At 59.3% G+C, this 15,300-nt stretch overlaps 1 protein-coding gene and 1 pseudogene across 1 annotated transcript; one reads left to right on the top strand and one right to left on the bottom strand.

Annotated features, from left to right (window-relative positions):
- Positions 1–3,604: 3,604 nt before the first annotated feature.
- On the top strand, positions 3,605–5,956 carry ADRA2C (adrenoceptor alpha 2C). The gene has a single exon (XM_033105412.1). It carries the CDS (start codon positions 3,900–3,902, stop codon positions 5,289–5,291), a length of 1,392 nt encoding a protein of 463 aa, XP_032961303.1. The 5' UTR covers positions 3,605–3,899; the 3' UTR covers positions 5,292–5,956.
- An 8,174-nt stretch (positions 5,957–14,130) lies between these two features.
- LOC117022124 (ADP-ribosylation factor-like protein 6) lies at positions 14,131–14,706 on the bottom strand (annotated as a pseudogene).
- Positions 14,707–15,300: the final 594 nt, after the last annotated feature.

Raw genomic sequence — 15,300 nt, 5'->3', positions numbered from 1 at the left:
GCACCTGTGCACATGTGTACACGCATCTGTGTGTGGGAGCACATGTGCGTGTGTGCCTGCATGTGGGTGTGTACAGAGGACATGTGTGTACAAGACATGCACGTGGAGATGTATGGTGTGTGGGTAATGTGCACACCTGCTTGTGGGTGCACGGACATGGAAGTGCACGTCGTGTGTGCACCGGCACATCTGTGTGATGCACTGAAACGTGCACATGTGCATATCCACAGTATGTGTGTGCAGGTGCACGAGGACATGTGAGCATGAGTGTGCATGTATGTGTGCATGGGTATGTGTGCAGGTGGACACGTGTGTACATGTGAATGCGTGCATACCTGTGTGTGCAAGGAGACAAGCTGCCCTCCACCTGAGCTGAGGCCCCCAGGGAGCACAGAACACGGCATCCCAGGAGGTGTGCCCCCAGCAGGCGTGCATTCAAATGCCTCTCACAGCAGTGGGGGCCGGGGATCCAGTATCCCCAGGGCGTATATAGCCAGGGCTGGACCAACCCCTTCTGGGCCCCACTGGTTATGGTGGGCTAAAGGGCAAGTGTGCCTTGGCAACCCCGGGACGCCCCCCTTCTGAGATGTCCCCCTCCCTCTCCCCACCAGCCTGACTCCTCACAGTGCCTCCCGTCATCCCTCCGGGTCCTGCCAAACCCAGGCCTGGCCATCAGTGACTCACAGGGGCAGTCTCCCTCGGCCCATGCTGTTTTGCCTGTTACAGGATCCCTAACTGTCAACGTCTGGGGTAAGAGGCTGCCTGGCTCCCTTTCCAACAGCTGTGGTCCTGAGCCTCGGGTGCACGCAGGTAAGCCTGCGTTCCGCGCAGCCCCAAAGCCCAGCCAAGCACCACTCTACCCCAAGGACCGCTTGGACACCCAGCTCTCCCCCCACCCGAGTCTGGGCCCTGGATCCATGGGCGAGGCACTTCCTCCTGCTCCTCCCAGGTCATGCCATGGAGAGGTTGCCAGCAGTGCCATATCTGCAGACTGAGATCAAAAGGCCAGACAGGCATCCCCAGGGGCCTGGGTCACTGAGCTGGCCAGGCATTCCAGATGTCCCCAGCCTGGGCTGGTTGCGAGAGCTGCTTCCTGGGCAGTGGGAAGTCCTGTCTGCCTTGGGCCCTAGCTGCTCTGTATCCTTTAGCTTCCAAAGTCCCCATGCTATGCCACACTTGCTTGTGACCATGTGAGGTATCAAGTGGAACCAGGACCCTGGATGTCCCCATGCATCCCCCCAAAGTGCTCCTCACAATATGAGAAGCCTTCATGGTCTGGAGGAGCCCCCCCCAGGGCTAGCTGGGTGCTGGGGCAGGGGAAGATGTCGCCAAAAGCTCTATCAGGCGGCTGCCACTTCTCTCTTCTGGAAACTCCTCTGGCTCCCCGTGTCTCCAAGACAAAGCCCATTTTCACCCCAGGGAGCACAGCCCACAGGGGCCTCCCACCTCCCCAGAACTCCCCTTCATTCTCCAAGCTCAGAGGTCACCTCCTCCAGGAAGCCTTCCTGGCCAACCCCACTCCCAGGCATTGATAGCATTCATCACACCCGTCTCAGTGTGGGGCACAGTCCGCCCCAGATGGTAAGCCCCTCAAGACGGAGGGCACAATACAGACACGTCCAGTGCGTGCCGACGATGGAGGACACAGGTGTGTGTGAGTCTTCCCTGCAAAATGTACCCTCAGGTGCCCTGATTAGAGGCACCTGTTAGGCCTCCAGAACCAGGAGGACCTTTCACAAGGATGGTGGCCCTCCACCTTCCCTGGGTCACACGCTTCTCACATGCAGCCATGGCTTTGCTCCCCAAAGTGCATAAATGCCCAGGATTGGCTCAGGATGTTTAGCTCCTCTGGGGCAGGCCCACCAGCTGCAATGTCTGATTCCCGGCACAGCTCTGGCTCGCCTCCTGGGTGTCACGTGGTTAACAAGGATGGTGAGGCTCCACCCTGGGCATCTCTGCTAAGACCACCGAGCTCTCCTGTGTAAGGCCCTTTGAGCCCTTGGGGAGCTCAGAGAAAAAGGAAGCAGCCCCCAAACCACCCACATTTCTAGGCATCACTGGGGATTGGGGAGTTGCTCCCATGAGTCTCTGACATGCCCGCTACTACTCAGAAGCATCCCACCCCTCCCCCAGCCACAGGAATGGCTGCCTAAGTCTGCCCACCCCATCTGAGGATGCAGGGGGAGCTGCCCACCAGCCTGGGTGTAGTTCTGGAAGGGGAAAGTTCCTCCAGCTGGTCCAGCTGAGAAAGTCAGGCCCCAGGAACTCCAACCTCCCCCCAGAATCTGTCTCCCACAGACCTGGGGCTGCCTAGCCCTGGCGGCAGGGACCAGCACCCGACTTGGGTCACGGAGTGATGGTACACGTCTGCGGAACAAACGCACAGGGATGTGGGCCAGGTGTAAGCGAGGATACCTCAACAACTCGCCCCTAAACCGGCAGGAATGAGACACCCCAGCAAAACCGTCCTTCAAGCGGGCGATTTGCTTTTGGGTGTTGGTCAGAGGCAGTCATTTTGAACAGCCCCCCCCCCCAATCCTTTAAAAGCTGGCACACGTAGCATAAAAATTAAACTTCAGTAATTGCCAACAGGGGTGCAGAGCTTGGGAGCCTGCCCAGGTCTTCCACACGCATCGCTGTCAGGATTCACGCAAGCCGGCAGGGGAGGGACCTGAGGCCGGGGGAGTGGAGGTGGCTCTGCCTGGGAGCACCGACCAGAGATGGGGCCCGACAACGCACTTGGAGGACCGCTGTGCGCCCAGCCAGCGAGAGGCTGGCTCTCCACTCAGGCCGCGGACCCCCAGCCGGCCGGAGCTGCGGGAGTGCGCGCGCGCGCGTGCTTGTGCCCCGGGGAGGTGAGGAGGCTCCCGTCTTAGAACGAGCAGGCTGGGGAACTCACCTCGCTGGCCAGCAGGCACTCAGCCCCGTCCCGCAGACTGAAGACGGCCCTGGAGAGGGCGCCCTCGCCGAGCGCACGCGCCCCGCGCCACCGCCCGGATTCTTCCCTGGCGCCGCGCGGGCAGGTTCGCCGAGGCAGCCGCGGGCTCCGGCCGTGGGCCCGCACTTCCTGGGCTGGCGGCGCTGGCCTGCGGGCCAGGCCGCCCCGCCCGCCCACGCCCCGCCCCGCTGCGCAACTCTACCCAAGTTGGAAGCCGAACCTCGGAGGCTGCACTCGCGCCAGCGCACGGCGGCGACGGCGAAGGAGGCAGCGGTGGCGGCGGCGGCGGTGGCGGCGCAGCTCCGGCGGGCGAGGCGGCGCCCGCACGGCAGGGCACCGACCGCGGGGGGCGCCGGCGCCGGGAACAGCAGGAGGAGGAGCTGGAGGAGGACGCGCGGCGGCGCCGGCGCCCTGCCCGGGAAAGTAAAGTTGGAGCCGGAGGCTGCGCGCGGGGGCCGGGAGGAGCGGTGGCCCGCGCCCCGGCGCGCCGAACCCTAGCCGGCCGGATGGGAGGCGGAGCGCCCGGGCCGCCGCCGCCTGCAGCCTGCGCCTCGGCCCAGCGCCGGGACCGCAGAGCCGCTGGGGCCCGCCCGCTGGGGCGCTGCGTCGCCGTGGGCTTGCGGCCGGGGCGCTCCCCGTGAGCGGGGCCGAGGGCGGGGCCGCGCGAGGACCCCAGGACCTGCCCCCTCCCCCCGCCGCCGCGCCGCCGCTTGTTCCCGGCGCCTCCTGCTCTGCACTTACGCGCGCGGCAGCTGCGGGGAGCCCGGCAGCCACGCTCTCCGGCGCGCCGCTCGCCTGCCGAGCCACCACGGCCGAGGGCCGGCTGCGGAGCGCCGCGGTCCCTGGCGGGCGCCCCCGAGGAGCAGGCGGCGATGCCGGCGCCGACCCGGGCTGGGGGACGCCTGAGCTGCCGCGACTGCGTCCCGGCTCCAGGCGGGACCGCGTAGCTCGCGGGAGGACCATGGCGTCCCCAGCGCTGGCGGCGGCGCTGACGGCGGCGACGGGCCCCAACGCGAGCGGCGCCGGCGAGGGGGGCAGCGGCGGGGACGCCAACGCCTCGGGGGCCGCTTGGGGGCCGCCACCGGGCCAGTACTCGGTGGGCGCCGTGGCGGGGCTGTCGGCCGTGGTGGGCTTTCTCATCGTCTTCACCGTAGTGGGCAACGTGCTGGTGGTAATCGCCGTGCTGACCAGCCGGGCGCTGCGTGCACCGCAGAACCTTTTCTTGGTGTCGCTGGCCTCGGCCGACATCCTGGTGGCCACGCTGGTCATGCCCTTCTCGCTGGCCAACGAGCTCATGGCCTACTGGTACTTCGGGCAGGTGTGGTGCGGTGTGTACCTGGCCCTCGACGTGCTCTTCTGCACTTCGTCCATCGTGCACCTGTGCGCCATCAGCTTGGACCGCTACTGGTCCGTGACTCAGGCCGTCGAGTACAACCTGAAGCGCACGCCGCGCCGCGTCAAAGCCACCATCGTGGCTGTGTGGCTGATCTCGGCCGTCATTTCCTTCCCGCCGCTTGTCTCCCTCTACCGCCAGCCCGACGGCGCCGCCTATCCGCAGTGTGGCCTCAACGATGAGACCTGGTACATCCTGTCTTCTTGCATCGGCTCCTTCTTCGCTCCCTGCCTCATCATGGTCTTGGTCTACGTGCGCATCTACCGCGTGGCCAAGCTGCGCACACGCACGTTCAGTGAGAAGCGCACGACCACGGGCGCCGACGGCGCGTCCCCGACCACGGAGAACGGGCTGGGTGCAGCGGCGGGCGCGGGCGAGAACGGGCACTGCGCGCCCCCGCGCCGCCCTCGCGCCGACGTGGAGCTAGAGGACAGCAGCCCTGCAACCGAGAGGCGGCGGCGCCGGGGCGCGCTGCGGCGGGGCGGGCGGTGGCGCGAGGGTGGCGATATGGGTGCGGGCGGCACCGACGCGCTGGCTCCCGGACCGGGGTCCGCCGAGCGGGGAGCGTCGGCCGCCGCGAGGTCCCCGGGCCCCAGCGGGCGCCTGTCGCGCGCCAGCTCGCGCTCCGTCGAGTTCTTCCTGTCGCGCCGACGCCGGGCGCGCAGCAGCGTGTGCCGCCGCAAGGTGGCCCAGGCGCGCGAGAAGCGCTTCACCTTCGTGCTGGCCGTGGTCATGGGCGTGTTCGTGCTGTGCTGGTTCCCCTTCTTCTTCAGCTACAGCCTGTACGGCATCTGCCGCGAGGCCTGCCAGGTGCCCGACCCGCTCTTCAAGTTCTTCTTTTGGATCGGCTACTGCAACAGCTCGCTCAACCCGGTTATCTACACCGTCTTCAACCAGGACTTCCGGCGCTCCTTCAAGCACATCCTCTTCCGAAGGAGGAGAAGGGGCTTCAGGCAATGACCTGCCCGCCCCGCCTCCCGCGGAGACTCTGGGGGCGGCCTCCAGAAGAAAGCCGGATTAGATTCTCCCAGAGACCCGGGAATGGATTGGTCTCCAGGGCGCGCAGGGCAGGAGAGTGGCCTGAGACCCCAGGGCCCTCCGGGAGAGGGGAGGAGAAAGGGGAGATGCCTCTGTCTTCCCGCCTCAGTAAGGGGCTGCTTTTGGGGCTCCAGGTCTGGATCCACCTCCTGGCGCCCTGATGAGGTATGGCTGTGACGGCAGGGTCTTAGACCACAGGCATTTGCAACCTCCCAAACGGGGTGTGGGGGGAAGAACAGAGCCCCCCAGACGCACACCTCTACCCCCATCCACCTCTGAGCAAGGGCTGACTTCCCCAGGACCTAGTGGGGGTGGCTGCCTGGGGGGAGGAAAGAGGGCACTGACAGTCTTTGGTTGCTGAAAGTATTTAAATGTTTGCCAAAAATGACAGCCCAACAACCAAACTATTTTCTAAATAAACCTTTGTAATCGAAGTGTCCCGTGCAGCAGTCAGTCCTTAAGCCGCTGGGGTGGAGGTACCTTCTAGACCTTCACCCTGCCTAACTCCCCCTAGGGCTGGAAGGAAGATGCTCCAGGTCACCAGATTCCAACCTCCCCTCTTGCGTGAGAAGGAGCAGGTCTTTTTTTTTCTTTAAGTGAAATGTTTTACATAAATGTAAGGTATGTATACTCAAAGTTCTTGTGCTGTAATTGGCTAAGAGGCAGAAAAAATTAAGAACCCCCAAACTGACTCCCAATTTAGACTCTGTCCTCCCTTCATCTCTATCCCTGTCCCTCTACCACCCCCAAACACACACATCCAGTGCCTGCCCTGGCCTGGCAGCCCCTCTCCACTGGAAGGAGGTGGGCTCTCACATCCAAAGCTGCAGTTCTGCCCTCAGTAGCTGTGGGCCAGCCCCCACCTCTGAGCACTTGGTGGCCTTGGCACTTGGGAGGACATAGGCTGGGTGAGACCCACCCAGAAGCAGGTCTAGGGCAGGGCTGAGGCCAAGGCGAGCCCCAGGGCCTTATTCCAAACCACGTGGCCTTGATCAATTTCTTACTGTTTTGAATATTGAGGCCAGAAAGCCATCGGGGTAGGAAAAGCCTGCAGGAGCTGGAGCCTGCCTGTCCCTTCTACCCAGCCCCTGCCGTCTGATGAGCTTCCCCCGGTGCAGCCCAGCCTTGCCCCCTTGCTCAGTCTTCCCTCCACACCCCACATTCCCTTATCTGTGCTCACCCCACATTGAGGCTTGAGGAGGGGTGGCTAGAAGGGACAGTCAAATATTGGAGTGGCCTCCCCCCCAAACTGCCAGCTCCCCCCACAGAGCCCAGAAACTCTGGGATAGCTGGGGTGGAGGGGTGGGAGCAGGACCAGGGCACTGCAAGGGGGAGGCGGAGGCCCCTCCCCTGGAATCAGCAAGAGTGCATGCAGGTGTGCACACACGCACACACAGTTTGGGAGCCCTGCTGAGGACCATCTTATCCTCCTGTCCGTCACTCCCTCTGTGCCCCCTTGGCCTTATGTACCCCCTCCCCTGTCCAGCCCTTGCCTGCCAGCCCAGCTGACTCCTGAATCTCCACCCATCTGTCCTTGCCTGTGGTGGCCATTGCTCTGCGCTGCGGAGGTCAGGCCTGGGTTCTGCCTTTCATCCCCAATCAGGAACCAGAGCAGGCCCCTTTCCTGGTCCACTTGCCAGGGCTGTCCCTTGGAGAAGCCCCACCCCTCTGCAGCTGCCCGGCCTCATCACCCCAAGGACACGCTCTCCCAGGCCCCATTCACACCAACCTATGTGGGCGCACACACCTGCAGGTACCGATGGTGAAGCCCGGACGGGGCATCCACGTCAGAGGCCCGGCTGAGCTAGCTCAGACAAACCCCTGCCCTCTCTGGGCCTCGGCACCCCTCCTGTGAAGTAAGGGGGTTGTTGGAAGCTCAGGCTCTGCCAAGCCTACCAATCTATGGTCCAACCTGCCAGCTGGATCTGGGGCCCGAGGGAAGTGACCTTCCCTGAGCAATGGCACTGCTGACCCTGGTGTTGCCTCTGAACTGCAGGGTGGCCTCCTTGGTGCAGTGGGGCAAGGACACCCCCCCACCTTGGCTCTTGGGGATGGACTCTGAGTCTGGAATGTGACCCATGGTCAAAAGGAGTACGCTGCTCCTTTTCTCCCCTAATCCCAAGAATTGCACCTTCCAGGGCTGTCACCGGGGCTGTCTAATCCCCCATTCAGCCAACACGTGATCACCACCTGGAGAGCCTTTCTTTTCAGCTGGATAAACAGAGACGGAACCTGGCTTCCCACCCTGGTCTGGGGCAGGGAGACAGGCGTCTGTCTGCACCGATGAAGTGGGGATGCTGACATCCCGCCGGGTGCCCCTGAACGCCAACTGCTCCCAGCGTGGTCCGGAACCATCCCTCAGGGATTTCTCTGCTGTATGGAGTAAGGGCCCAGACCTCAGTCCGCCTGTCCACAGCGGCCATTCATCCACACAGCGGCTCTCCTATCTTCACGTCTACTCCACGGTGCTCATTGTCAGCCCCGCTCTGTGGCTGAGGAAACTACGGCCCAGAGCTGACCGTCTGGCCCGGGACCCACAGGCGTGAGGGGACAGAGGTGTCTGGCCCGCGGAGCCCGTCCCCTGGCACACCAGCTCCAATGTCCTGTGAACAGTGTCCTCCGGGCCTCACGCTGCAGAAGCACCTGACACAGCTGCCTTCCTGCCTGAGGCTTCCCCTCAGGTTCAGGAGATTTCGGGAACAAATTTTTAAAAATCCACAAGAAGATCCCGGAAGGCGGACCCTGAGTGGGGGGGTGGGCTTGATCGCTGAACCCCACCTAATTTATTCTTGTATTTTAATTCAAATGCTGAGTTTGTAGAAAAGGGGGGAGGGATAGATCACAATATTCCCTTACAGCTCAGTATGGAATTCAAAAAAAATTCCTCGGAGCGGGCAGGATTGTTAATACTTTGGAAAAGCAGCTCCAATCTTCGAATCCTGCCCCCGGCTCTGGGGGTGGGGGCTGAGGGACAGGGGAAGACACGTTGCTGTGGCACTTGCTGGCAGGGAAGACGTCCTTCCCGGCAGTGCTGGCAGCTGGCTGTATTTTTATATCACATCCGTCGGCAGGGCTCAAATATTCCAGCACCGTCTCAGAGCAAAACACAGGGTGCCGGCAGACCCATCTCCAGTCGGTTTGGGCAGCTGCAGCTCTTTGCCGAGCGAAACCCCGGCCCTGTTGCTGTCTGCCCCTGTCAGCACCCCACACGCAAGGAGGAGCCAGGAGGCAGCCAGGCAGAAGGTGCCAGACCGTGGGCTCCAGCACCACGTGTGAAACGCCACGGGCACCTGGCTACGTGCCAGCTGTGGCTGTCCCTGGGCAGAGGTAGGTGGCCTCCCCTGCTTGCCAGGGGCATCTGAGGGGTACTTCCTGGACGTGGGTGGGGCTCACACGGTGGCAGTAGAAGTTCAGCTCCTCGAGGCTGAGGAGTCAGGGAGATGGGGGGACCCTGCATCCCTGCTCTGGGTCTGCCATAAGCAGCCAGGGGTTCTCAGGCTGCCTGTCCCCACTCCTGAGGGTCGGTCTCCTATCTGACCAGCTGGATTGTTGAGAGCCTCAGATGCAGCTAGAGAGGGGAAGGGGTGTGAGGTAAACAAGGAAGGGGAAGGGTGAGGGTGGTTCAAGTGTCTGGTTTGCCTGAGAGGGACCCAGCAGTCACCCTGGGTCTATTCCTGGCCTGACCCCGACCCCATCTCCACCATCTGTAAAAAGGTGACAGGTCCTTTCCGGGCTGGGCAGGGGTAGGGCAGTGGTGTGAAGGCTCTGTGACTCCAGGCGGGCACAGTGCCATGCCTCTGAAAGCTGCCTGGGGAACAGAGTCAACTGCCAGCGCTGGACCAAAAGAAAGCCCTGGGGACCAAAATTGTATTTCTTTCCTGCCAAAAAGATTTGTGGCTGCTCCCAGTAAAAGCCTCGGGTACAGTGGGGTCATTATGTCACGATAAGGGCTCTCCATGCAGGGTGGGCGGGAGTACTGGCCCCGAAAGTCTGGTTTAAAGGTGTCCACTCTCATGGCTGAGCACAAAATGTACCCCGAGCTGCCTGGCAGCAGTGGAGAAAAAGGGAATAGGATCCACACCAGCTCTCTGCAGCCAGGTTGACAGGGAAAGCTGGAACCAGTGGATCTGCCGCTGCACCCACCTGAAAGACCATGCTGGGTGCCATTCCACAGGCTCCCATGATGCTGGGGAGTCTGCCTGTAGTGGGGCTTTGGGGACCGGAGAGAACCCTGGAGGGGCATTCACACAGCTCCCTAGGGCCAGCCTCCATCACCAGCTGCACCAGACTGGGCCATTTCCTATTCATTCCACCCTCACTCCCGAGCCTACCCTCCCTGGCTGGGAGCCTGGAGGGCTTTGGAGCATGACAGTCGTGGGGACTGCGGCCACATGGCCCTGATGCCTGCGGCCTCCAAAGCCAGGTGCCAGAATGAGCGTTTGAGCTCCCCAAGCTGACGTGGGGCGAGCCCCTGGAGAGCCTCCCAGCTCCCACTGCCCCAGGACAAGCCCATGCTGCTACTTATCCCAGCAGCAGCTCCTGCAGACTCGCCTGTTCCCCTGCTTCCATGCCCCCACCTTGCCTTGGCCCATGCTTGCCCTCCACCAGGAGCACCTTCCCCGTCTTACCTGAGCACCTCTTGTGTATCCCTCAGGCTCGTCTCCAGAAATCCTTTGGAGTTCCTAGCCCTGCCTTCCCCAGGCACCCGACCCCAGGGCTGGGTCAGATATCACCCCCTCCCCCACTGCAGGGAGCCCAGCATGATGGGGGCGGAGGGGGGGGGAGACTGCACATGGGGCCAGTGTGTCATCCTGGCGTGATGGCCGGGCACAGTGGGCGTCCCTGAAGATGCACCCTCTCCCACTAAGAAGCCCCTAAAAGGTCATCTATGAGCATGCACTCCACACCCGAGAGCCACCCAGGTACGTGCACTGTGCCTGAACACTGTCCCCAGGCTGGGCAGGCCTTACTGACAGGGACACCCGCACCGGCCTCTCAGCCCATTGGGGAGAATGCAGCTCTGGGGCCGCAGGATTTCCCACCACACGTGCAGGGCCGGCTGCTGGAGCGTCTGCTCCAATATCAGTGGGCGGGCTTTCCCCCCTTTTAATTAGCTCTTCCCTGACCGTGCAAATCTAAGAAAACAGGATTGGGAAGCAGCCATCAGAAGTGGGGCTGGACTCCGCAGAGCTCTGAGCGGGCGAGCCCAAGGAGTGGTCCACTTCAGTAGCCCCATCTCCCTTTCACAAGAGTCCCAGAGTGGGGATCGTGAAGATCAATAAAACACGGAACAGACGTGACTGTGAGCCCAGCATCTCGCGCCTGCCGTGTGCTCTCTGCGTGCCCACTTTGGGCCGGTGCTCTGTGCGTTTGTTTCTCATGATTCTGCCACGTGGTGTGGATGCTCCCATTTTACAGATGAGAAGCCAAGCTCCAGAGAGGGGATGACAGGAAAAGATGCTGCCTCAAGGCCAGACGCTGGGCTATTCGAGTCCCTTACCCACCACACTGGACCTGGACAAGCCCTCAGCCTCCCATTTACGGCTGTGGAAACAAAGGCTGGGGCATGGAAATGACTTCTCAGGAGGCTTGTATGTTCTGAGTACAGAGCCGGCTCGCCTGCCTTTGTACTCGTCTCCATTCCTTCTCCACTGCGAACACCCTTAGAGGAACTGTTACACCGATAAGATCAGACACAGCCCAGGAGTCACACATCTCTTATGTCGTCCCATTATTTCGGATGTAATTGCACTCTAAAACCTCAGCTGCCATGTAAAACCGACGTGGAGGGGGCCGGCTTTGTTTTCCCAATGTCGTCTTAGAAACGATTCCAAATAACAAAGCTGCTTTTGGAGATCACCCCACCCAGAATCTAAAATGCCAAAATGTTTGCGGTGAAAAACAATTCTGTTACCCGCTTCCTTAGAGTGTGCTGCCATCGCAAATCGAATTTAAGACAAAATCAGTCCTCTCTTAATTGGTTCAAATGAAGCTGTTATTCAAAATCCGATTGTTGTTGTTGCTGCCACATTCGGAGGAAAACAATGGCGTGATCCTCTGGCTTTGGGCAGTGCTCAGTGATGGGCAGGGCCCAGCGTCCCCAGTGCACTGCCCAGCTCCTCGCTGCCCAAGTGCGGTGTGATGCCCAGCGTCCCCAGCGCACTGCCCAGCTCCTCGCTGCCCAAGTGCGGTGTGATGTCCAGCCATGGGTGTCTGGCAAACGCGGAGTAAGTGCAGGGTTCTAAACATGCCCGGAGAGGTCAAGAAATGACCACTGGCCAACAGGGCCCAGGCACGCTCAGGGGTGTCTGCCTGAGGGTCCAGTCCCATGGACGCCTCCACCGGGACCCCTTTGTTGCCTGGTACCCGGTTTCTCCGGGTTGCTAAGGCAGGACTTGCTGAAGCCCTGACGGGTCTTGGACCCGGCCTGAGTCACGTGAGCCCCTGAGCCTCAGTTTCCTTCTCTGGAAAGTGGGCACAAGCAATGGTGCCCAACCCTCCCGCCTCCCATGGCTTCTATGACAAGCTAGTATGGACCCTGGAGATCCTTGTGAGAGCTGTAAAATGCAGGAGTCAGAGTCTGGGCTGGGTTGGGCATTTCCTGTGGCAGGCCCAGCCCCAGGGTTAGGCCCACGAGCTCTTCTGGGGGGTGGCCGCCGGGTTCTGGGGGCATTGGCTATCAGAGGGTGAGGGGCTTCTGGAGCCCTAGGCCCAGGGTCAGGGGTGGCAGGTGGGCAGGCCCTCCTCTCCACTGGTGGAACCAGCCCCTGGCAGAGGACAGTGTGGAGAGGCGGGGGGAGGAACAGGGCTCTGGACAGCCTTGTATGGCCAGGCACTCTGGCCCCCAGGACAGGAGGGGGTGTTCAGACCCAGCCACTGGCCTCCTCCAGGGCAATTTGCATCTACCCCCCTTCATCTCATTCCAGACTCCACATAGAGGTTGGCACACAGTAGGCACTTAATAAATGTTGGAAGAATCGGCTGTAAACGTATCGAACACACAGTTTTGCCCTCAAGGTGCCTCCGGTTGGATGGGGATGCTGGAGAGTGACGTAGGGCAAATACACAGCAGGCATGAAGGAGGGAGTCCTTTCCGTCAAATGGAGCCATCGATGCCGTCAGAATCCCAGGTCTGAGGTCACCCGGGGGATTCGTGATCACAAGTGGTGTGCTCCTCTCCTCCTTACTGCTCTCAGGAGAAGGGAGCCCTTGGTATACTCAGAATCATGGACAACCGGGCCTCAAAGCATCCGGAGACCACCTGGACCCATTTTTCTGATGGGGAAACTGAGGCTCAGAGAGGATCAAGCACTTTTCTAAGGCCACCTATCCACTCAGGGGAAGAGTCAAGGCCATGAGGTCGTCCTCCTCCCAACTTCTCCTGCTGGCTCCCCCAATAATCAGAAAAGCACAGAGGGTATTACAGAGGTGGGGAGGGGGCTCGGAGGGGCCGCCTGCCTGGTCTTGCCCTGTGTCCTCTGCATTTGGGGGAAAGAGGCCCCGGGAAGACAAGAGTTTTGTTGCAAACCGAACAGCACAGGCTTCAGGCTGGAAGAATCCCACACGACTCACATCCCAGCTCCTGGACAGTCTCCCAACCCTGGAGTTGCTCACTCCCCTCCCTCTTGTATACTTCTGGAGATGGAGAGCTCACCACTTCCCTGAGTTAATCCAGTCCTCATAAGCCCTGCCCTGACTTTTGGGAGTTTTCCATTTTATGAAGAGGGAATCTGCCGCTGTGAACTTTCAACCCTAGCTGTTAGGATAAACTTCCAAGGAAATTTTTGGGACCAGCAGAAAGTCAGCCAAATTTGCATATGTGTCTTTCTCCCTTTCTTGTCACTCGCTTTCTTTAAACATGTGTTTGTGCTAGCTCAAGTCTGTGGAGCCCAGGGGTGTATTTCCCGTAAAGCCACCAAGCGCATACCAGGGTCAGACCCTGGGAGGAGCCAGTCAGTGGGACTCAAATCCCAGGCAGCTGGCCAGAGGGAGTGGACAGTGACTAGGGTGGCTGGGAGGGCTGAGAACGCCCTGAGCTGGGCTCACCTGAGCGTCAGAGATGGAGTCACCCGGATGTCAGAGATGGGGTCACCCTAGCGTGGATGGCAGTAGGCAGGGGCCCCCAGCAAGTCTCCTGTTGCCAGCCAATCATCCATTTCACCCATTCAGCAAGCATTTGTTCAGCACCAGCTGCACGTGGGCACCTGCGAAACAGAACTCCAATGAGATTCTACAGGAATTTAATGTCCTCCTGTAGTTACTGTTGTCATCATAGAAAAAAGAATGCACATTGATGATCATTTCTTTTTTTCTTACATCACATTTTGTGTTTTATCGATGGTGACATATAATAAAAATCTAATGCACATTAATCACTCATGGTCCCTTTAAATATTTAAAGTTCTTTTTCACAAGCACAAATCCTACTGCAGAGTCATACCATAAACTAACTTTTTAGAAGGCAATTTAAAAAATAAAAGACATGAAAGATGTCATAATTCATGATGAGATCTTGAGATGGATTTTAACTCTGACTTTAAACATTTTCGTTACAATCAAATGTAGACATTCACCAAGAAAGTGATAATTCTGGGAGCTCCTCTGAGAATTCAGTTTTCATGCAATTCATGGCCAGATTAATGCACCTGAAGTCCTGTGTTCTTGTAAAGCTCATTTAGAGTCTGTAGATGCAAACAGGATATTATAAAGTATTCTTAGGTGCACAAACAGCTTTTTAAAAATTTAGAGTATTCAGTTCGCCTTAAGATATATTCCACGAATTGACAAATAGTATCTTTTCATGTCTTCCCAGCGTGGATTCTGGACGCCAGCCTACACCTTCTTGCAACCCTTCTCCCTCGGTGGCATCACTAGCACAAACATGCCGCGGCTTATCTTTGATGTTCTCCAAACACAGCGATTGAGACACGTACAGAAGTCACTGCATCTCTAAGATCCATTTTGTTTGCAAAGAATAAGCCTGGTATCCAGCGGTGCTTAATATCTGGGTGATTCAAAAGGGCCACAACCATTCTTAATCTGTCACTACTATCAGTGACAAAAATAATGGTTTGTTCTTCTTCGTAATAGTGTTCAGAGATTTCTGAATTTTCCTTGACCTGAGATGGCAAACACTGTAAAAGACAAACTGGATGATTAGAATTTCTATTTCTATGCTGAGTCCTAACGCTGTGACCTCTGTCTTAAGACTGAGCGTCTGAAGGTTTACCTTTGTTAATGATTGTTGTTTTACCACTATATCCAGCCCCGGGCACAACAGAGGAAACTCCTCCTTCTTCAGGCCAAGCAAGCCTGAAAGCCTGTCTAGCAATCCCATCACATGACACAAATATTTACAAACCAGCTGGTCTTTGAGGTTTGTTCTGCCCAGGAGCTGGTGAGGGCAGGCGTAGATGCACTCTCGCTCGTACCCGTCCCTGGGATGGGAACCTGGTCCATGCGTCCCTCAGCCTTCCTCTCTATGCCTGGAGAGGAAGGATCACTGGTCCTGAGAAAAGCCGCACCTACACGTTGTATGAACCTCTGATGATTATTTCTCTGAAACCCATCTATTGAGAGTCCGCAGTCTACCTGGCAACAGGTCAGCGATAGACTGACACCCCCTGCCCCGGTGGAGTTTGCAGTCGTGTCAGGGGCAGGCAGTGCCCACAGAACCACACAAGCACATTTAACATTACCAACTGCGGTGTGCTGTGTGCAGGTGACCTGACCCTGGGGTAAGTGGGGAGCCGGGGGGCCAGCTGAAGGTGAACAGCCTCCTTCTGCCGTGTTGGTTTGGGACACGTCTCGTCTGTAAACGGAGCAGCTGGGAGTGTGTGCCCTGGGGCTGGCCCTGTGCTAGGGCCCTGGGGCAGCAGTAACGCTGTCCCAGATGGGAGCTTAAACAGCAGAAATGTATCCTTTCCCAGTC

The sequence above is a fragment of the Rhinolophus ferrumequinum genome, chromosome 5, assembly GCF_004115265.2.
Source record: "Rhinolophus ferrumequinum isolate MPI-CBG mRhiFer1 chromosome 5, mRhiFer1_v1.p, whole genome shotgun sequence".
Taxonomy (NCBI): domain Eukaryota; kingdom Metazoa; phylum Chordata; class Mammalia; order Chiroptera; family Rhinolophidae; genus Rhinolophus; species Rhinolophus ferrumequinum.
Note: the sequence above shows the minus strand (reverse complement) of the source record. Positions and strands in the feature narration are given on the sequence as shown.